The sequence below is a fragment of the Geosmithia morbida genome, assembly GCF_012550715.1.
Source record: "Geosmithia morbida isolate 1262 chromosome Unknown scaffold_23, whole genome shotgun sequence".
Taxonomy (NCBI): domain Eukaryota; kingdom Fungi; phylum Ascomycota; class Sordariomycetes; order Hypocreales; family Bionectriaceae; genus Geosmithia; species Geosmithia morbida.
In genome coordinates this window covers 52,242-73,852 of record NW_023336210.1, presented here as the reverse complement: position 1 = coordinate 73,852, position 21,611 = coordinate 52,242, and the positions used below count along the sequence as shown (strand labels likewise).

The window sequence follows — 21,611 nt, the reverse complement described above, 5'->3', positions numbered from 1 at the left end:
CCTCTGCAGGGGTGTTTCTTGCCCTTGCCACTTCATTATGTTGGTCCAGATGAGTTTAACCATGATTTTAAAGGTGGCCGCAAGCTTAAACACTTGTGGGCGGGGGTGCTGCCAAGGGTCTTTTTGCCAATAAGGGACAAAGCACCGGACGCCGTTCTCTGTGATGTGTGGACGTCCCACTGAAAATTATTTCGTATTGGTACGTAAACTTTATAGGGTGCTATGCGTGAGCAGTATCCCTGCGCGGGGTGGCCCGAATCAGCACTTATTTATGTTGCCCGACATCCCACTTTGATAGTTCTGTCTCGGTTCTTACTCCATCCCTCCAATGTGCGACCGATCGTCAACAATCCGTCACCTTTAACCGAAACTTGTCCTACGGGTTTTCAGCCGTCACACAACCCCTCAGCGGCACCTTAAAATGGGTGTTTCCAGACCCGAAGAAGCGTCGGAGCAGGCCCAGGGCCCTCTGGGACAAGGCACTTCTGACATGGAGAAGAGCACGGTTGCTCCTCGCTCTCAAGATGTCAGCGGCTACTCCTCTGATGACCCTTCCGAAAGGTACCAGAACGGAGTCCAAGGCGTACGAGCAATCACGAGTGTTTGGTCCAAGTACACTCTCTGGAGCATGTTTGCTCTGTAAGTATTACCTATGATACACCTTGTTGCATGGTACACAATGAAACTCAGTACTTACAAGAAGATCTGTGTTAGTCTGTACCTCATTTCCTTTTTTGATTACCTACAGAACGCCATCGATTCTTCTCTCAACCCTTTCATCACCTCGTCTTTCGGCAGCCACGGCCTTCTGAACGTTGGTAGCATTCTCTCGACCATCGTCGGAGGATGCGCACCTCTCGCTCTGGCCAAGATAATCGATATATGGGGCCGTGTTGAGGGCTTTGTGGGCATGCTCACTATCTGTGTCATTGGAATGATCATGAAGGCCACCTGCGAAAGCGTGGAAATGTACGTTAGCGCCCACGTTCTCTACTGGACTGGCCACATTGGCATGGCCTATGTCATCGAAGTCATGATATCGGATATGACTTCTCTCAGAAACCGCATGATCATCTTCACTCTCAACGGCACACCTCGCATTGCTAGCACCTTTGCTGGTCCCGCTATCGCCGACCTATTCTTGGAAAATGTCAACTTCCGATGGGCTTTCGGCGCCTTTGCTATCATCCTCGTCGCTTTCAGCATCCCGGCTATGGGTCTCATGGTGTACATGTCCCGACAAGCTTCCAAGGCGGGACTTATCCACAAGGAGCGGTCCGGCAGGACCTGGGTACAGTCCATTAGCCATTACGCGATAGAGCTGGATTTGTTTGGAGTTATCCTCATTACAGGAGCCCTTTCCTGCCTTCTTCTTCCTTACAGTCTGGCTTCTTATGCACCCGACTATTGGTCAACCCCCTACATCATTGCCATGGAGGTCCTGGGAGTTGTCCTATTCCCCATTTTCTACCTCTGGGAAGCCAAGTTTGCTCCTGTGCAGTTTCTTCCCTTCAAATACCTCAAGCAGGGAACTATTATTGGTTCCTGCCTACTTTACGGAATCATGTTTCTTTCAACCTTTACCTGGAACTCCTACCTCTACTCTTATCTTCAGGTCGTTCATAGGGAGGGCGTCAAAGATGCCAGCTACATCTTGAACGCTTACTCTCTGACTGCTTCCATTCTTTCCCCACTTGTTGCTTGGTTCATCAGCTACACTGGAAACTTCAAGTGGACGGCCTACGCTGGAGTTCCCATCATGCTCCTGGGTACCGCACTCATTCTTCCCTTGCGCCACCCCAAGTATGACGGCAGTGTCATAGCCGGCACTCAGGTCATTGTTGGCCTGGGTAGCGGCATTTTCACTACCTGCAGCCAGATTGCTGTCATGGCTCCCGTTACGCACCAGCAGCTGGCTGTTGCCAATGCCCTTGCTGGACTTTTTGGTGGTGTTGGCGCTGCTGTCGGCCTGGCTATTGCTGGAGGACTGTGGAACAACCTGCTCCCCAAGGAGCTGAAAAAACGCCTGCCAGAGGCGGCAAAGGCCGACTCTCGCACGATATTCGGGGACATCGTGTTGCAGATGTCATTTGCAGATGGTTCACCGGAGAGGGAGGCCATAGTTGGCGCCTACTCCCATGTTATGAGGTACATGGTTATTACCGGCGTGTGCCTCATGCCTCTCTGCCTAGCTTCCATTTTCATATGGAAGAACATTAACATCCGCAAGCTTGAGGAGGAGAAGGGAAAGCAGACAAAGGGAACTGTCTTCTAGTTATTGGATTATGACTTGGGTAAATCCGGTGCGTAGGCCCAGTGGGAGATATACCATTCATTATTCAGTTTGTGGGTGGTAATAAACACCATTTCGGTCTCCCCATAGCATATGTTGTCAATAAATTTTCTGTTATATTTCCCGGATGATTCTCTGCACTTAGTTTCACCTACTTTTGAATGCGCGGATATAACGAGCGTACGGATTACACCCGTCTAAAAAACCACTATACATGTGCGTCTGGGCTCGTCCTGGAACCATCTCCGCGGGTTCTCCGACAGTTGATTCAATTCCACATCTAATTGTTATTATCATCATCATCATTATTGTTATCATACGCTGTTGACCCTTTTGAGGGGGTGGACGAAATTTCTCTAGTGATATACAAGGGGGAGAAAGCCTTAGTCTCCGGGATAAAAGCCCTCCTTCAGTAGTACCTCGTGACCTGGTTGGTCCCGCCGCGCTTTCGCTACAGTCAAGGTGCTGGTGTCTGGTTCACCAGAAACCTTCCGTTCTCACATAGAAGGGGGCAGGCCGTTAAGACCAGAAGACAAAGGAAAAGTGGGGTAATGTGTATGCGTGGGGGATGGGCAAAGGGCCATCTCATGTTATCCTATAACACTGAACCAGGTTTGGGTTCGGAAGACACATCTGGATAGGGCGGCACATGGCTCAGAGCCAGTTATTTATCCAAATAGCTCAAAAGATTCTCTAGTCTTCGATGTTAAGAGCGCTGTGACACAACTGGTGAAAATTATGGCATAGACGCCACGGGCTACCCCGAAAGGTTTTGTGACCTCACCAAAGCCGTTCATGTTTTCTCTACAGCTGCGAGGAGAGTGGGTATGGAACATGATCACGGCGTATGGACACACGGATGGCTTCGCTCATAGCGATATGTTGAATCAGGCCTGCCAAATTATTCATAAATAATTATTCCGAGGAAGATCAAATCGTCTTGATCGAAAGGTGTTGTGCGGGGTCGAAAGATAGCTAGGGGGGTGATATGATAGCAAACGATGGAATAAGTAATATCACATGATTCAGTTGTTAGACTAGACCATGTCCTTTCCCAAGCCCTGTTCTTTTGAAGTATTACCGTAGGATGCTATGGATCCGCCAAGTCGGAAAATTCTACGAGGTAGAAATACGTGCGCTCTAAAGCAGGAAGGGAAAAGAACAATAGAGCAGCTGGTGAACTGATGAATGTGGATGTCAATGGCCTCTAGTCCTCTCTAATGAGTGGAAACAAAGGGAGCTCTACCACCCCGCTCTCAACCTCCCAAGGTGAAGGAATTTTCTCCCCGGACGACTGGATTTTCCCCCCTTATTTCCCTTTCTTTTTCTTTCTTTTTTTTTTTTGAACATCATACCATAAGTCAGTACTATCACATCTTTATTTGTTTGACGTCGCAAGTGTCTCTATAATTGGACGTTGTAATCGGGGTCTGAGTCCGGGGTCTGAGACAAGACTCGTTTGCACGAAGTAATACTCCCACCTCCTAGTTAGAACCTTTGGAAGGATGGATTCGACTCCGTGCCTAATAATATGTACGCGAAGTCAAAGTTTCATATGGACTGAACAGTGGTTCCAACAGCATGATAGGATATTGGAAGATCCCAATGTCTTGGCAGCCCAATCGGCATTCTTAGTGCGGATTAGCAGGTTCAGACTTTATTCAATCTGCCGCGCTCACTGTCGCACGTGGATGATCCGCAGCTTCTTATTGGTCTAATTTTTCGACGTTTAAACAGCGACTTAAGCTTAAAACAGACTGTGCAACCGATGGCCCATGGGCAAGGAGACAATGCACGCACGTGGGCTGCTTCTCAGTGCGTTTTGATACTGGTAACGAGGCCTCAGAGAGAAAGGAAGGAGAAAACTTCTTTTCTGGAGACCCCAAGAAAGATCCTGCATACACCAAAGTGTATAAAACTGCTGTCGCGCCCTCCTCCCACTACTCGTGTGGATGCTATTCAGATTACAAGAGGCCTTTTGAGCATCACACAACCCAGAGACTTTTTTCTTTCCTTTCCTTCACATCTCTTTGCAGGGATATCTATTCCATTTTGATCCCTTTCCCCTCTTCTGCGCAGGGCCAACTGTCAAAATGGCCGCCGAAGGAATGGATCAGTACACTTACGTGTTCGCGTTTGGTACTATGTTTGCTCTTCTCGAGGCTTACAACAACGGTGCAAGTATGTGATTCAATCCTACGATACTCTTCCATATCGTCCATTCGATGCAGGTCCAGACAGTTGCTGACTTGCTGCTCGACCACAGACGATGTCGCCAACGCTTGGGCTACCAGTGTCTCCTCTCGATCGGTTACGTACCGCCAAGCCATGGCCCTCTGCCTGGTTTTCGAACTGGTTGGTGCCCTGGCAGTCGGTGCACGTACTGCCAGCACGATAAAGAACGGAATTATCCCGAGTGAGTCGTTCGGGGATAATGCAGGAGTGCAGCTTCTCGCCTTTGCTTGCGCTTCTGCCGGTGCCTCCCTCTGGGTGATGTGGTGTACCCGCCACTCGGCCCACGTCTCTTCTACCTACTCGCTAGTGTCCTCTATTGCTGGTGTCGGTGTCGCTGCCGTTGGTGCTAGCAACGTCGAATGGGGATGGAGCGGAGGGTCCGGTCTTGGTGCTATTTTCGCCGGCCTGTGCATGGCTCCCGCCATTGCTGGTGTCTTCGGCGCCGTCATATTTTCACTCATCAAGTACACCGTCCACGTTCGAAAGAACCCGGTGTCTTGGGCCGTCTGGACGTCGCCCTTCTTCTTCCTTATTGCTGGCGTCGTCTGTACATTGTCTATCGTTTACAAGGGATCTCCTAAGCTTGGACTTGACGAGAAGCCTGCCTGGTATATTGTCAGTGTGACCCTCGGCGTCGGCTTCGGTCTTTTCTTCCTTGCAGCCATCTTCTTTGTCCCTTACGTTCATGGAAAGGTCATCAGGAAGGATGCGTCACTAAAGGCTTACCATGTTTTCCTCGGCCCCCTTCTCTTCAACCGCCCTATCGCAGAGGAGGCTGAGCACGCCGTGGTTCCAAACTACAATGTCATCCAGCACGGTGGCGAGGACAATGACAGCGCCAATGGTGTGAAGGTCTCTGAGAAGACTGACGCCCCTCTGGATAACGACAAGGTCGCCGGTGACGATTCTCAGACTCGTTCCCTTCCTTCCGACGGATCTGTGGAGGCGGGTGAGAAGAACGGCTTGAGCATTAACGAGCAATACAAGCTCACGCTCAAGAAAGCAGAGGAAAAGCACCACGCTGAGCTCCGTCAGCAGCGCGGCCCCCTAGGCTGGGCTATGCGTGTCCTGTACAGGAACCAAATGGGGGCCGGTCGCATTTATGAACTGCACAACCTTAAGATCTTCATTAACCGGATCCCTGCTATGGTTGTCGTTGCCTTTACCTATGGACTGAACTACGACATTCACAAAGCACAGGTTGGCGTCCTCGGAACCCCTGAAGGACGCCGTATGGACCGTGTTTACTTTCACGCCCCCAAGTATCCCAACGAGGTCGAATTTCTCTACTCTTTCGTCCAGGTCATTACTGCTTGCACTGCTTCGTTTGCGCATGGCGCTAATGACGTTGGAAACGCTGTTGGTGTCTGGGCCGGTATGTATGCGGCTTGGTCTACGGGTAGGACCGCTGCCTCTAAGGAGGAGGTTCCGCTCTGGCAAATTGCTACCGTCGCCTTGACCATTTGCATTGGCTTCATTACCTACGGGTACAACATCATGAGAGGTAAGTTCATATTTCGCAAGATAACCTTCGGCCAGATACTAATATAATTCTCCGTTCTAGTCATGGGTAACAAGATTACCTACCACTCCCCATCACGTGGCACTTCCATGGAGATGGGTGCAGCCATCACTATTCTCATCTTTTCCCAGTACTCTCTGCCTGTTTCTACGTCGATGTGTATCACGGGCGCCACTGTCGGTGTGGGACTGTGTAACGGCACTTTCAAGGCTGTCAACTGGCAGCGCGTGGGTCTTCTATTCTTCTCCTGGGTCATGACCATCCCCATTGCCGGCATTATTGGCGGTGGTCTCATGGGTCTGGCTCTCAACACACCAAAGTGGTAAGCCTCTGAAAAGAAGCTGTTATTTGAATGTAAATTGAATAGAAAAAGACATAGATATGTATATATGTAAGTTTGGGTAGCAAATTGGGAAAATTGGAAACACCATTGATACTATTGACAGATGAAAAAAAAATTAATCAACGTGAGTCTGCATATTCGGATTACCTACCGCGCTCTCTACGGGAAGTATACATATGTGTCACTTTATGACCAGAACAAGTAAAATTCATCGTGCAGCAAGATCGTACCTGTGCTCTAATTTGTCCTTCTGTGACTTGGCGCCCCCCATCTTCCTTTCTACCTTTGATGTGAGATGTTGCCTTGCATCCTTTGACTTGAGACAGCTGATGATAGCGATACTCCCTGGCCCAAAGATTTCTAAGTACACTGTTTTGAACATGTGCGAATATGCATTTGGCAATGCACCACTCACAGCTTCCTGTACAGACGTTGAATTCTCTGAAACATCACCTGCAGTTATGGCAGCGAGCAGCCCAGAAACCTCGGAAGATTGCAGTCCCACTTCGTCCACAGCGGGGACGACGACAGCCGAGATCGTCGATGTAAGGAGGTTAGCCAAGATAGCCGTGTAGACCGTGGTGGCAGAGCCACCAGCCGTTCGAATTGATGCCAATAAAGCCGAAGCCAACCCAATATCCTAGGCATCACAGAAAAAGGCGGCGAGGGCCAACGACGTTGGCTCTATGAACCCGACAGAAAAGGGACCAAGGATTGTTGGCGCAACGCCAGTATTCTTATCTGAAGGTGCCAATGTTGCTAATGTTGCTACGAATCTCACCATAGCAAAGTTTCTGAATATGAGCCAGTACCACACGTCAGATCGTATCTGAGGACGGCTGCATTGGCCGAGTCGCCACCAACGTATCTTGTCTGGCTCTTCTCGTCGACAATGTTGGCGTCAATATCTTCAACCCGGCTGACTTTCAACTCATTGTTCTTGGTTGCTGACAGACTGGCCGTAATGGCTATCAAGGCGGGTTTTATCAAAATAATCCCCTCTTCTTGCTCACTGAGTGTTCCAAGACATGGAGTCAACGACGGAAATATCAACCGCGGGTTTCTGTTTCCTTCTTTATCTTACTGGCTTGATACGCCAGTTTAGAGCCTATTATTCAGAAGCAATACGATCCATATATGATAAGAAAGTACATGCTGCTCTGTCACATCCACATGCTCACTTGCTCAAATCACTTACAAAATCAGTACCCTTGTATGCAGCTAGTACCTACGTTCGACAGATCGTTGTATCCAGTACACAACACCAATCCGGATATATCTGCCGCTTCCCCAGGCTCAAAGGGTCCCAAACTCCCAACCGCACGTAGCCCCGCGAAATGACCACCAGTGAAGAGAAATCCAAATTAAGTACAGTTTAAAGTCACCATTTTTCTTTATTGGAGAAAAAAACAGGCGGTAATGATTCATTCCATGCAATGCGTTCGATCATACTTCCTGTCAAAGGGTAATCAGCCAGCCCGCATTCATGCATCTGGGCTCATGCATACGTGGTCTTGTTAGTCCATCATCCGTGTTATCCGTGGAATCCTAATGCAAAATTCAGAAAAGACGTGAGCGTGAATAGTCTTAACGCGTTGTTGATGCAAAGCCACATATTGTGGTAAGAGCGCGGAAGGCATGAGAGAGGTGTCTCCGGTACATGATAGGATTCTTCTGGGAAGAACTGTCATCACCAGGGCCAGGTAATGTATACACCCGTCTTCACTCATATTTTTTCCTACTTATCATTCGCGGAGGGACCTGAATTATGGTGTGAGAAGAGTCACTTAGGCTCCCTCTTTTGTGTACATGACGTCAAACCCTCACTGCATGTTCTCAGCCTAGAGCTCCTGGTCGCGCATAGTTAGCCTACCTATTCATAGCAGTTTCCCAAGCCTCCCATGCTGCCAACCGTGATATGATGACACTGTTTGGGCTCACGCTGGAAATTTCGTCATAGCCCAAGGTTCTCTAAAAGGTTTTCCTGGGACACGATTTATTTGGCCAACCCCACTGGGACTGCCTTCTTAGTTGCGAGTATCCTTGCATTGAATGAGAACAATTTTTTGGAGTTTCCAAACAAAACTATGGCTTGAGGCGGAGCTCCGGCTAAAGAGACGCCACATAGAACCTCGGTCAGTCTGAAGGTGGCATAAGGCGAGTCAAAGATGACATCGGCATTTAGAACCGATTCCATGCCACCACCTGAAAGCTTATGTCAGTACGAGTTCAAGTCCTGTACATGTCTTTGTGTTACCATGTGCGTGGTCATTGCAGGCAATGATTATAGGTTTTCTCTCGGTCCGTTTTGTCATACGGCTAAATCCACCTTGGGTATACTCGTGTGCAATGTCTCCCGTATTAGCAATATCAAGCCTTCTGCTTTAAGTATATGCCAGCGTAGTAGGCCTTGGTTCGGCGCCAGTAAAAACAGCACAACGAAGCTGAGGTTCTACATGGTACCATTTCCATAGGGCCCCGAATCCAATTGTCGCCTCTACAGGAAGACAATTGCAATATTTCGGGCGATCTATTGTGACCTGCAAGATGTGCTTTCAGGGGAAGCCAATGAGATTGTCTCAATGTAAGGATATGGTGTCTCGGTCCACGATGGGACGAGGTTCTTGGTTCGCGGGGTTGAAATCCTTCTATATGCGCATGGCTAAAGAACATGAAGGTCATAATTACATAACATTATGACCAATTTCCATCTTGAAGCTATTGTTGAAACATTGACCTCGGCTAGACCACTGTGACCAGAACACAAAGTAAGAACCTCGAGAACATTAACACAGCTGGCAAACATCAGTCTAATGCATCTTGAAATCTGACGACCGTGGAACTCCCGTCCCCATATCCCACAATGAATCGTTAGCTCCTGATGGGATATTATCTAAACCCTGTCAATGTCCCATATATCCCCACATTCTCCCAAAAAACTATACCCCACTGTATCTGCATGCACAACATACCTTGCAAGAGTGCAGTTACCAGCTGGTAAATTAAATGCCCTACTATTATAAAGTACCACTATTCTTCATCAACAATTGATACATTGAATTTGGCACGGAGTCGGTAAATAGCCGCGGGTCAGCATCGTTCACAGTCTACTTGGGGACTGCTGAGAAATCTTTTAAAATCGCGATGAGAGGCGCCATTGAGGCCTAAAGCTCTCGGCTTTTTCCTTTCCATCCGAACCACTCTTGAAGCCCCAATAACAAACAATTTCCCTACAGAAACACCGCCACCGGACACGTCGACCTTTTTAAGGTTAACATTCTCAGCACCACGTGTCCTGCTTGTAAGGATGAATCGACCGCATGTCAGGCAACGGGTCTGCTTGGGGGAGGAGAGCAGTGAGGTAAGTGACAAGGTCTAGACAGAGTAGTCGTGGCAAAGTAGCGGATACAAAGGCACGGTGGGGGATGATGATGTACTGATCGTTGACCCCCTTCCTCGTTCCAGAAGGCGGTTTACTTAAGTGACCTCTTCCTTCCTGATGGCCCTGACACCGCAGCCCTAAATGCCATATGGACTGCTGCTCAGTGGGAGATGCTTTGATTCTGTATGGAAATGGCTTGATTTGGAGTCTAATATTTCTGTTGCCATCATCATGGGGACTGGTGGGCCTTGGTGGGCCTTTTCGGCAGGCGCAGATCTTAAGGAGTGGAGCGGGAGCATGATCGAGGAAGGCGACCTGAGCAAACAGATAGGGAAAGCACTGAGTTCATATCGTTGAGCCACCGATGCCGCAGAAGCCCGTCATTGCAGCAGTTAATGAGCTCGACTGCGACATTGTTCTTGCCGCAGAGGAAGCCCCCTTTGGACTCCCAGAAGTACGTCGAGGAGTTGCAGCTATTGGAGGCGCACTCTCACGGCCTTATCAGCACCATTGGTTTGCAGAGAGGGCTTCAGAGTTTGCACTTACTGTTGACGCTGTTAGTGCCGCTGAACCACGAAGTTGGGGCATTGTCAACCGTGTCGTTCCTAACGACAGCTTGGGAAAGCAGTCAGTGTTGCAGAGGCCATTTCAAGGAATAGTCCTGATTCTTTCATCTGCACTAGGTCAAGTCTGAGACAACGGTGGGAGGTCAGCGATGGCGACCGCCGATATCGAGGGGGCAGTTGTTGAATCACTGGAGAAGGAAGTTGAAGAACTATAGAAGGGAGAAAAAATAATCCAAGGGCTCAAGGCCTTATCTGAGAAACGGGAGCCCAGGTGGAAAGGCAGTAGGCTCTGAGAGGACTAGTACTATCGTATACTGAATCAATAGTAGATTTCTATCCGTGACCCTAATGATTCTGAGATGAAATCAAGTCAAAACTTTGCTACCGTTGTATGCCCTTAACCACCTTTCTCTCCCCCTTCACACCCAATATGATTAATTTCATACCATTTTTCAACACAGTAGTTATCGGGAGAAAATGCGGTTTACTTGATCAGTCTTTTGCGCAAAGCCATGAGGGCTCAGAGCGCCTCCATTGTGAACGATCTTGATATGGCAGTCGGCGACAGTGCGGGCTCCAGCCCTTCGTTCCAAGCACACTGATCGAGAAACTCGAGCTTGTAGCCAAGATCCAGGTTGTTCTGGAGCTCATTGACTCGCCAGGAATGTTGAACTCGGCGAGGTTGTCAGCGGTTATGTCGTCCACTGCACCAGCAATAGCGAGACAGTAGCTCTGGTCAATGCCGTCCCCAATAGCGCCTGAAGCATTTCCGACGTGAATCGGGGGCTCTTTTTTTTCTTCAAATATGTTAATTTGTTTCAATAGGACAGAATATACACATAAATTTGACAGTCTGATCGTTGACGTCGATCTGCTAGCTGGAGCCTTCAAATGGCGTAGCCGCTCACGCCATGTACCTCTCTCCACCCATTCATAAACCGGCCTTGTGCCGGCCACAAGGCCTTGATCAGAAGATGGAGGAGCGGGAAATTTATTCATGGGGTGGAGATATCACCACGGCAGAGAAAGCGGAGATGTTGCGGGGTTGCAGACCGTCGTTTTGTCGTCCCAGTAAACCGGTCAGCTAATGATTCATTGGGTTCAGACCCCTGACGCCTGGAGCGAAAATTGGCCCTCGCTTACGTCGTTGCACAAGGCAGCTGATGGGTTCCTTCAGAACAGGTCGTGATAAGCTCAGTCACAGTGAGTCCAGGTCTTGAGGTGTATAGATCTCGCGGAATGGTATAGTCGAGACGATATTTTGCTGTGGCCCACCAGCAGCCTAGGCCTCCAGCAAAGCGCCTCTCACGACAAATGCATCTTGGGTTTAGGGTTTTTATAAACCTTACCCTATCAGCAAAAGGCCTTGCATAAAAGCTCAAGCCCGATCATGAGTATTGGGAACTCATCCTTCCAAACAACGTCGAGTTTCTTGAAACTGTTCAAGATATTCTTTGGGCAGGAGGCGTTGTCTGTCCCATCAACCATGCCCTCAAAACGATTGGATCAGGCCATGGTCTAGCCATGTGTCGGCCACGCTTCTTCGCAGCGTATAGTGAGGCCTTATCCAATACAAGATGCCATCCACGTTACAGACCATCAGTTGATGAGGGAGGTTGTGGAGTGGCCGTCACCAGTTGCCCTGGCAGTGATTAGACATCCAGCAAACGGCCACTTGCACGTCCCAGACTTTCTTTCACGGGCCCCCCTCGCCATTCTGTATTTAGACACAACCAAACGTCTCGCCATAATCCACCGGGTCATCCGGAAAAACAGGCAAGCCGAAAGGTTCCTCCTGACTCATCATAACTTTGTGACCAACGTATTGCAACTGCGCACGATGCGACTCAGTTCCACTCTGCATCTTGCACCGTCAGTTTCACGCGGTAGGCTCACATCGCCATGACGATGATGCCTCTCTTCCTTGCGCCATACACGGGGGATGTACCATCACGCTATGCCTTATAACCTCGAAGGCTTTGCCAAACTTGTGGGGTTGGTTCAGGCAATAAGCTTCCAGGGTGTGCCATCAATCGTTCTTCAGCTTGCCAAGTCATAAGTTACTGGGCATCATGATTTTTCCAAAGTGGCCATTCTCATTGCTGGAGGTGCGCCGTTAAAGAATAACGATCTAGGCATGCTCATGTCACGTACTCCTGGACCATGATACAAGCATATGACATGACAGAAGCGGCCGGTTATGTCGCGTATCGACGACTAGGAGAGATGATAACTAACGGTTGTATACGGTGTTTGCTCTCCGGAATCGAGGCGATATTGGTCAAGGAAGAAAGTGGATGTACTGGGAGGGTCCCGTGAACTTTGGATCCGCGTACCGAATATCAACATCGGGTTATGTCTTCAACGACGAGGCTGAACGCAAGGCCGTTCCTGAGCCTGGATGGTATAACACAGGGGACATCTGTACTGTTCGCCCCCCAAGGGTCGCCTCTCCATGTTTTTGAAGACAAAGAGCTTGGTTAAGTACAAGGGTTTCCAGGTATCGCCTCAGGAGCTAAAGTAGTATCTTGACTCCCACCCCGACGTGGCTGAAGCAGGTGTGGAAGCTCTGTGGGACGATTCTCAGCTGACAGAGCTTCCCCCTACCTGGGTGGCACTGCAGCCGCATGTGACAAACAAGCTCGAGGAGCACCCACTAAGCGTGCTAGACACAATACATCAATGGTTTGATGGGCAGGTCAGTGGGTACCAAAAGCTCAGGAACGGATTATGAATGTCTAAGCTTCCCACGGGCAAGATATTGCGTGAGAAATGGTCGAGATTAAGCAAAGGCTGTGCTCCCTTGGAAAGCTGAAGACAAACCAGTAGGTAGCCCAAGAGAAAAACTTCCACTTTTGATATAGTGGTACTCTTCGGTACGAATAGGGAGGCTTGATAACAAAAAAGGCACTTAGATCAGTCAAAACGAAACGCGTAGAAATTCTCCAGCCGCTCGTCATAATCCGAGAGTAATGTACAGCCATGATACGCTTGCTCTTCCTCACGCCTTGGCCTTTCCCTCGGCCTCGAGCTCCCTCTCAGCCTGCTGGTAGTACTTGGCTGTGTCGACGCCATGCTGGTTGTGGTTGACAAAGTTGAACCAGGGGACCACACCCATGAAGAGGGCAGAGTACCTGCTCTGGCGGGCAGCGATGCCCTGCATGTGGGGCGTGAGCTGACTCTCGCCGTACAGAGACTCGCCCTTCTTGACCTTGTCCACCATTTCCCTCATGTCGAGTTCAACCTCGCGGGCGTTTTCTGTGGCGCCGTAGAATCGCACTATTGTTGATGTCGTCGTTGAGGTCCCATCATGTCAGTCATGTTTAGTCTGAGAAAGCAATCCGGGGGAAGCGGGGACAGAGTGGGTCATGATAACATACGGCTCGAGCGCTGGTAGAAGATGAGGAAACCACCGGTGAGACCGATAGCACCGGCTAGACGAAGGACCTTGGGGAATCCTCCCTTGCCGACGTGTGAAGGAGCAAACTTCTCGAGGGTCAGCATGGCGACCGGGGCAAAGGCAGCCGCGAGGCCCCCTACGATGTAGTCGGACATCCTGGCATATCCAACAACACGCTTGAAATGCCTATCGCAAAAAGTACATGTCAGCTCCTTGTTATCAGAATCTATTGGTACGCCAATTGCTCTATGGTCGTTGCTGAAAGCACAGGGAAGCAGGACGGACGTACGGGTCGTTGTCAATGAGCTATATGCGACCGAGGGTGGTTAGTCCTTGCTTGTCTCTTGTGTCTCGCTCCTTGGTTAGGAGCCTAGTCAATTTATAATTCCACTCACCGGGTAGTCAGTCCGAAGGGCCTTGGAAGGCCCAGAAAAGGTGGCGGGCTGCTGCTTGGTCGCGTTGTCAGCCATTGTTGCGATTGTCCGGTTATCCCCAGATTCTGGTTTCCCATGGGGTTGAGGATCCAGTTGATGCCTTTAGAGCCAATTGACTATGGGGAAGATGTAATCAAGTCACCTGATCATGGGAACTGTTGGAACAAGCAACTGAGTCATCCGCCGGAATAGGTTGTTCCGGCCCGATCGGCAGTACCCTAGCGATAAAAGGCTACCTTTACTGTCATAGATAAACTACTCCTAGATTAGGTAAGCGGGACTCGACTATAAAACCATTAAGTCTATCGCTATAATTATAATAAGATAAGAACTTAATACTATATAATACCTTACCTGCCTTTAACGTATATAAGCGTATTAGCAGTGTGTTCTTACTAAAGTCCGTATATATTTTAACCTAATAATAGTTATAACCCCAAAGAATAATGAATACTTACTAAGAGAAGTCTTATATATATTAGATTATTGTTATACTTTTTTCTATCTTTCTAGGTGACCTGAAAAAGCAGAGATGTCCTTAGTGTGACGTTAGGGTTAACTCTAAGCTATAGGGTAGATAGAGATAATGTCGTTTTATATTGGCGAGATAGTTAGGATGTCGTACTAAGCAATAAGGTAGTTATAGTTATAGGTACTAATTATAGAAGGAACTAGGGTTCTAAAAGAAGCGTTAACTATATTATTAATAGCTAGGTAGAGAGTGACTATACTATAGAAATAAGGTTAACTATATACTAGATTTAGATCCTTTAGATTGTAGTGAGCTTTAGTATAGATCGTAGTGATCTATCTAAGGGATCACGGTGAGCCACGTAGGGGATCACCGTAATCTATCTAGGGTGGTTGTAAGTGAATGTAGGAGTGATAAGTAAGAAAAAATATAGAGTACACGTGAGGGCCGCATAACGGGTCGTAACACTTAGTTGTTAGATTCGATAAGGACGGTGTCGGATCTCGTGGCTAGAGTGTGTGTGTTTATTTACTTTAGGGAATTAACCGTCCTAATAAGGGATTTAGCTATTTAGATATTAACACGCTTAGTAGCGTGTGTGAGAACACACTACTAACACGCTTATATGGTTTACGACCCGTTATGCGACCTTCACGTGTAAATAGATCACACTTATAGGTATAGAAATCGGGGTTATTATGCTATTGATTATTAATAATAACCATACGTAGGGGTAATTGTGACTGTAAAGGTAGCCTTTAATCACTAGGGGACTGCTGACCGGGCCGGAACAACCTGTTCCGGATGATGACTCAGCTTCTTATTCCAATAGGTTGGTACATCACGCGATTTACTAGTGAGCAAGTACCCTGTACTTTGTGCAAGTCACATCGCGTCGCACCACCCCGCCAATTTACCTTGGACGCGTTTTGGGGAACATTACCGCTGTATGTGCAGCAAACCGTTCACTGTTTGATCCTATACAACTATCTTCTTTTGCAGCTGAGTTGTACAGGTTTATTCTTCCACGATTTTTTTTAACAGCATGCCTTCAGCCGCAAGCTCCAAGCGGCCGAACCAGCCACGACATGATGACATAGACAACTACGACGCCGGCGACCTGTCGGACGATCCATTCCTCACTCCAAGTCCCCAAGCCAGCAAGAAACGTAAAGATGGCCCTCAATCAGGTCTAGGTATCGACAAGGAGGTGTCCGTCCAGAAGCGCGTCCGCGTGCCCAACATCAAACTAGATGAGGACCGACTCTTAGGCCCGGGAGGAATTCCCAAGCTACGATCCAAAGCCTCCACTAGCCTGAAGCTCAAGGGCAAGGGTCACGAATTCGGCGACGCGGCACGACTCCTCTCATTCTACCAGCTCTGGCTGGACGATTTGTTTCCTAAGGCCCGGTTTCTTGATGCCCTAGCTATGGTGGAAAAGGCGGGGCATAAGAAGAAGCTCATGGCGGCACGGCATAGCTGGATAGATGAGGGAAAGCACAAGGCGCTTGGCGGGGACAAAGACGCCGAGGTAGCAATGGCAGCACCGGAAACGCTAGAGCCTAAACTGCCCTCCACGTTCACTGCCCCTTCTGAGCAGCAGTGCCAGCAGACTCCCCAGCAAGACGACTATCCCGATGATGACGACCTATACGGTTCTACACCTCAAAAGAAGAGTCCTCCTGTTCACGTCGATGTACCGGGAAGCGATGAGCTAGATGGGCTCATGGCAGAGGCTGAGCAGCGTGATGCGCCGCAAAGCAATGGACGGCAAGATCAGATTGCTGTACAGCAAAATGAGCCTGAGGATGATATGGATGCCTTGGTGGCTGAGGCGGAGAATCACGATAGGAATGGAAAGTCGGAGGGGGCAAGAGATCCAGACTTTGCAGAGGAAGAGGCGGCCATGCAAGAAATGGATGGACTGTGGTGATTTTGTACGAAGGGCTTGTGTTTGATATAGTATCTGCAGCGATGACGTTTTATGGTATTGCATGGTGAATAGACCATCTGTATAATGGAGGTGTATTAGACGATTGAAAATGTCCCAAGACTTGACTTTATCGCATAGTGATTGGGAAATAATGGTGTCCAAGACTACAAGTTATATAGCACAACGGTCAGCATGTCATCCAGAGAGCTAGGACGCCCTCTGCGTCTACATGAAGAGCAAGCGCAATAGAAAATATTGCAGATGGTAAAGTAATGGTAATAGTTCCTCTACCTTGAGGTAGAGGTTTGGTTGTGATTTTATGCCCCAGGGGCAGTTATATATGATTACATCGTTGATCCATGCACAGGGGGCGCATTTGGTTTGATTGAATCCCAGATTCAAACCAGTCAACTGCTGCGATGTTTATCCCCTTAACCAATTGCGCCATTTTTCCCATTGTAAAACCCGATGCCCACCGCCCAAACCTAGAAGAAAAAAGGCTAAACACACAAAAATTGTCATACTGTCATAACGAACAAACAGGAAAAGCCCTATTCTTGCCCTCTTCAAGAACTTGCAGACATGGTCCACATGCTCCCTTGGCTGACGAGATCCGTCTCGGAACTCAGTATCTTGGGCTGTTCACTCAGAGCAGGCCCAAGGATGGAGCCACCATTGCCCAACCGCTGTCGCTCTACACGAATGGTCCAAAGCAGCGCGAGGAGGGATTCCCTCGACGGTAGGCCAGTACACCTAAGACATTCCGTCAGCTCATCGGTGTGGCACGACTCGACCGACCGGAACTGGACCCCGAACTGCTCGTCGTGACCCTCAGTTACCAACCGCAATGCCACGAACGTCGCATCCCATAGTGGACGCGCCAGGTTCGGGCTGCTGGACAGGATTTTCCGCAGGATCTTGACTCGCAGGTTCGATGGCTTCCAGCTCGAGGCCGAAAAAGTCGGCGCCGGAGTCGTGGGCTGTGACGAGGTCAGAAGTGTGGTGGTTAGGCTCCTCGCTGAGCCAGTCGCTGATGTCGAAGTCTTGGTTCGCAAATAGTTCCGATGCGTCACCAGCCAGATAATCGTCGCCAATAGCGCTGGACTGGGGAGAAGAGAGAAGCCCGCTTTCAAGGACATGGCTATCTGTGATAGCGGCCTCTGGCATGCCGAAAAAACCGAGGTGGAAATGAGACTCGCCAGACAGGTCATCCATGCCAGCTTCTGGGTTAGCGCCGTCGCGGGAGCCGACTCTGACATTTGACACGGCAGGTCGCACAACATCACTGCAGGACGTTGTGTCAAGTCGGAGTCAGCGGCCGCGGCCAGCTGCTGGGGAGGCTTGGGGGATGACTTGTCAGAAGGTTCCTCGGCGGCGTCGGTAGCCGGGGGGGAGAGGGAGGCTGGGTTGACAGTGGGCGGTGTAGCACACTCAGAGCCGTTCTCGGCAAAGAGCTGTGATGAGAGGGTGTGCTTTAGGGGCGAGGGACCTCCGGCCGGGATACCCGAGTCGTGGCGGTGTTTGCTGAGCTCCTGGACGAGTGCAAGGTTGGTCTCTCGGACTGAGGCCAGAAGTTGCTCGAGTTCCTGATTGCGCCTCTCTAGCGCTTCAACCTCTTGCCTCTTACGCTCGCGTGAGGACTGGGCAGCACGGCGATTTCGCAGGACACGCTCAACCCGACGCTGCTCCTTTTCGTCTTCGGTCTTGGCCCTCTTCCTCGGAGGAAGGTTCGTTTTGGGCTCGGGAAGAACTTGACCCCACGACTTGCGCTTCTTGGTCTTCTTGTCACCGCCTTCCGTCTCGGTCATGTCTTCGGGGACAGCTGACAGGCGAGAGAGGCTGCCATTCTCGGAAAAAGCCGGGGTCATGGCGATGCCAGTAGGTGATTCTGGGCCGTCATCGAACAGAGACGTATATGAGTCCTCGCGAGCAGACAGTAGACTATCTGCCGGTGAGGGCTGCATAGCAGTGGACTGTTCTGCGACCATGGTGTGGGTGTGGAGGTCGTTGTGTATCGGTTACCAACGGTGATAGTGTTGTTGAAAGCGTGTTATGAAACAGCCAGTATCAAATAGAAGAGGGGAGAATGAAGGATGGCCTCAGAAACATGGAAAGATATAATAGATAGGTAATGAATGGCATTGAGAGTCTGGCCACCGCCGCTCGCTCGTTCTTGGGTGAAGTAACCGTGACTCACTAGCAATGAGTCAGCTGATAGAGATGAGTAGAGGGCCAAGCAGCCAGTAAGAGCGAGCGGGTCAATGAATCCTCTTGATTGTTTTTGGCTGGTGACCAAGAAGTAAGTAGTGTGAGTTGAAGCCAGTTGTTCTTACCGTGGCTATGGCGTCCCTTTATGTCAAGGACAGGGTGGCCGTTTGCGTTCCTGCCTCAGGCATTACAGGACAGCACAACTACAGGCACAAAGCAGCGCCTCAGACGCCGATTTGTGTCAGCCCCTCCTGACCCACGCATCCCCAAAGGTTTCGCACCAAGCCATTGTGGCCATCCACGGTCAACGGGTCGCCAGAGAGCACGTCGTACATTTGGTACATATTACAGCCTGGGTCCACATGGCTTCGTTGGTGTGCATCCATACAGATCGTAGCCCCGGTGGACTATCGCCAATCACTTCTGAGCACTGCCTTCATTATCTGCGTGAGCCCTGAATCCGCCATCCCAAGGAGCCCATTCAGGAGAGCCCGTCCAGGAGTCAGGACTGAGGAGAGTCAGCTAACTTTTCCTCCCACTGGCTACTACGGATGTGGGTTGCATCCCAACCTGCAAGATCTACAAAGAGGGCTCCCCCGAGTCAGAAGCTCCAGCCAAGCTCCAGCCCCTGAACCGGCGGCCCTGAACTATATACAGGCTCGAGAGGAAGTATATGGTATTGTGTGTGCTCGTACAACTACTGCGGGCTGACCAAGTCAACGCCACCTACTACGCATACGCCGTGCTCGTATTACGAATATTATCGCCATAATATGACAGGCTCGCATATCCACGTGTAGGCTCACATACTAACACCTACTCGTGTGCTCGACAAAGAATTGCCCACCATCTTCACGCCGTAGCCAACAAAGCATAATCGCTCACAATCACGATGTGTTGGACACAACCATAGACGGTCACCACTAGCCGACGCGCGGCAGAGTTCAGTTTACCGACTTGAAACGCAACGGGGCCCCATCCCCTTTTTCGCCCCTTACGTCGCACATCGTCGAGTACGCAGTGGATGGCTCCGCCTGTCCCGTAGTATCACTATTTTTATATGTACGAAGTATTACTAGTAGTAATATTATTCATCAGTGTTACACCAACACTCAAAAGTAATGACGCTACTACAGTAAGTACGACGACGATGTTACTTAATACTGCATGTACAAGTGCGAAGCATGTCTAAGTAGTAGTGGGAGGAGTAATATCGACTCTACTCATGCGCCGTAGACTTGTGATCGACGGCAGTCCTGAATCCCCGTCGTATTCGTACCAAGCACTGTGACATACGGTGTAGCCTGTAGGTACGCGGAGTATGGGGCCAGCATACCCAGCCTTTCGTAGCTGGTCAGTCAGCCAGCCAGAATGTTCCACCGGAAATCAGCTGGCATTCATTTCCATCTATATTACTACGGAGCATTCGTAATAATACTGCGCAGACCTATGATGATTGCAGTAGGAAGTAAAGCATTAATATCCATACTCCGACAGCAAGTAAATAACTTCGTACGTCGGACCGCTTTTTCATATTCGGAGCCTACGGGGTAAATGGTCTTGTGCACGCCACTCGGATGTAATAATATATTGGATGCAGGATAAGGAATGGCTAGACTAGTATTATTAGCTGATAAACCCTTAGACAAAGGGGGGGCGACAACAAACACGAGACATACAGGCGACTGGTTGAGGCAACTAATAACTCCTTGGCTTCTTTGGCTTTCCTCTTTCAGCAGTTGATAGGACACAGATGCAACCCATACAGTTCAAGGTCCGACCGTACTTGTCGGCATTCTCAGCGCCTTCAGGGTACGAGTACGCCGTAGGATACAGTAGAAACGAAAGAGACAAAAAAGACCTTATCGCTCCCAAAAATAACATCATGCACACTACGGAGTATTACACCCTTAGCCACAACCCACAGATGCGTGTACAGATACACAATACAGTGCGCACCATAGTAATTATATATGTAGCAATACCCTTGCACCTCTGTTGTAGACTTCTTGCTAATAGTATTACATTTACGGAGCTGCATCTTGTTAACCCCCTACACCGTAATATTCGTACGCTCTTGCGAGAGCTACGGTGTACTACTATGTAGGTGTGAGATTCTCAACCTAGTGCACGTATTACTGTCTCTGATGTTAGGTAGTGGGACGCTGCTCCCTAGCTGTGCATCTTGCCCTCCAACACCATATTCCTAAAACATTAGCTGCCAACCACTATATAAACATCAACATTCGTATCGTCAGTCTCCTGCGTCAATAGACGCGTGTTTCCGAAGCATAAATATATATTAATGGCTGTTCCACCAGCTGAGGAAAGGAGCCTAGGATCAAATACCTTTTTTTCTCGATTGATCCTTGACATGTGATTATCTCTGCTGTCTACACTTTTGCCATATGGGTTACTGTAACTGTAGTCCAAAAAATATAGATACAATGATATAGGCTTCATGGTCTCTTCGGAAGCATATAGGCCCTCGACTGTGATCCAGTATGGCACTCAAGATTGTGTATGACTAAGCCGTCAGAGGCTGCTTCCATATCACAATTTCATAGATAGATTTCCTTTCCTTTCAATCAATCAAGTACAAAGACACATATCCATCAACCCATAAAGTACCAATAGGCAGAGACTATTGTATTCACGTCTACGGGTCATTGTGCGTTGTCGCTAGTAGGAAGCACACAAGTGTCGACATAGGGTAACTGCGCCACATACAATATGTGGCTCGCGTAAAATGTAAAAGGTGGCGTAGAGTCTGGTTACATCACAAACGTGCCCCTCTTCTCTTTCCACGATTGCATCGCCATC

At 49.2% G+C, this 21,611-nt stretch overlaps 8 protein-coding genes across 8 annotated transcripts; 3 read left to right on the top strand and 5 right to left on the bottom strand.

The window, feature by feature from the left end:
• Positions 1-421: 421 nt before the first annotated feature.
• On the top strand, positions 422-2,275 carry GMORB2_4739 (siderophore iron transporter MirB; the record flags this gene model as incomplete). The annotated part of the gene is made up of 2 exons (XM_035466713.1): positions 422-639; positions 691-2,275. 2 exons carry the CDS (start codon positions 422-424, stop codon positions 2,273-2,275), a joined length of 1,803 nt encoding a protein of 600 aa, XP_035318126.1.
• Positions 2,276-4,386: 2,111 nt separating this feature from the next.
• GMORB2_4738 (solute carrier family 20 (sodium-dependent phosphate transporter)) lies at positions 4,387-6,370 on the top strand (the record flags this gene model as incomplete). The annotated part of the gene is made up of 3 exons (XM_035466712.1): positions 4,387-4,474; positions 4,560-6,032; positions 6,093-6,370. Coding segments are annotated over 3 exons (1,839 nt in total), but the record flags the coding sequence as incomplete, so codon positions are not given.
• A 1,864-nt stretch (positions 6,371-8,234) lies between these two features.
• GMORB2_4737 (enoyl-CoA hydratase) lies at positions 8,235-8,665 on the bottom strand (the record flags this gene model as incomplete). The annotated part of the gene is given in 4 exon segments (XM_035466711.1): positions 8,235-8,262; positions 8,267-8,364; positions 8,408-8,605; positions 8,651-8,665. Coding segments are annotated over 4 exon segments (339 nt in total).
• A 1,387-nt stretch (positions 8,666-10,052) lies between these two features.
• GMORB2_4736 (uncharacterized protein) lies at positions 10,053-10,363 on the bottom strand (the record flags this gene model as incomplete). Its single annotated transcript, XM_035466710.1, has 2 exons — positions 10,053-10,262; positions 10,322-10,363. The coding sequence occupies 2 exons, from the start codon at positions 10,361-10,363 to the stop codon at positions 10,053-10,055; spliced, it is 252 nt and encodes an 83-aa protein (XP_035318123.1).
• A 2,979-nt stretch (positions 10,364-13,342) lies between these two features.
• On the bottom strand, positions 13,343-13,896 carry GMORB2_4735 (NADH-ubiquinone oxidoreductase 21 kDa subunit; the record flags this gene model as incomplete). The annotated part of the gene is made up of 2 exons (XM_035466709.1): positions 13,343-13,620; positions 13,722-13,896. The coding sequence occupies 2 exons, from the start codon at positions 13,894-13,896 to the stop codon at positions 13,343-13,345; spliced, it is 453 nt and encodes a 150-aa protein (XP_035318122.1).
• Positions 13,897-13,987: 91 nt separating this feature from the next.
• Positions 13,988-14,211, bottom strand: GMORB2_4734 (uncharacterized protein; the record flags this gene model as incomplete). The annotated part of the gene is made up of 2 exons (XM_035466708.1): positions 13,988-14,047; positions 14,137-14,211. 2 exons carry the CDS (start codon positions 14,209-14,211, stop codon positions 13,988-13,990), a joined length of 135 nt encoding a protein of 44 aa, XP_035318121.1.
• Positions 14,212-15,692: 1,481 nt separating this feature from the next.
• GMORB2_4733 (replication fork protection complex subunit Csm3/Swi3) lies at positions 15,693-16,580 on the top strand (the record flags this gene model as incomplete). The annotated part of the gene is made up of 1 exon (XM_035466707.1): positions 15,693-16,580. One exon carries the CDS (start codon positions 15,693-15,695, stop codon positions 16,578-16,580), a length of 888 nt encoding a protein of 295 aa, XP_035318120.1.
• An 831-nt stretch (positions 16,581-17,411) lies between these two features.
• Positions 17,412-18,568, bottom strand: GMORB2_4732 (uncharacterized protein; the record flags this gene model as incomplete). Its single annotated transcript, XM_035466706.1, has 2 exons — positions 17,412-17,865; positions 17,934-18,568. The coding sequence occupies 2 exons, from the start codon at positions 18,566-18,568 to the stop codon at positions 17,412-17,414; spliced, it is 1,089 nt and encodes a 362-aa protein (XP_035318119.1).
• Positions 18,569-21,611: the final 3,043 nt, after the last annotated feature.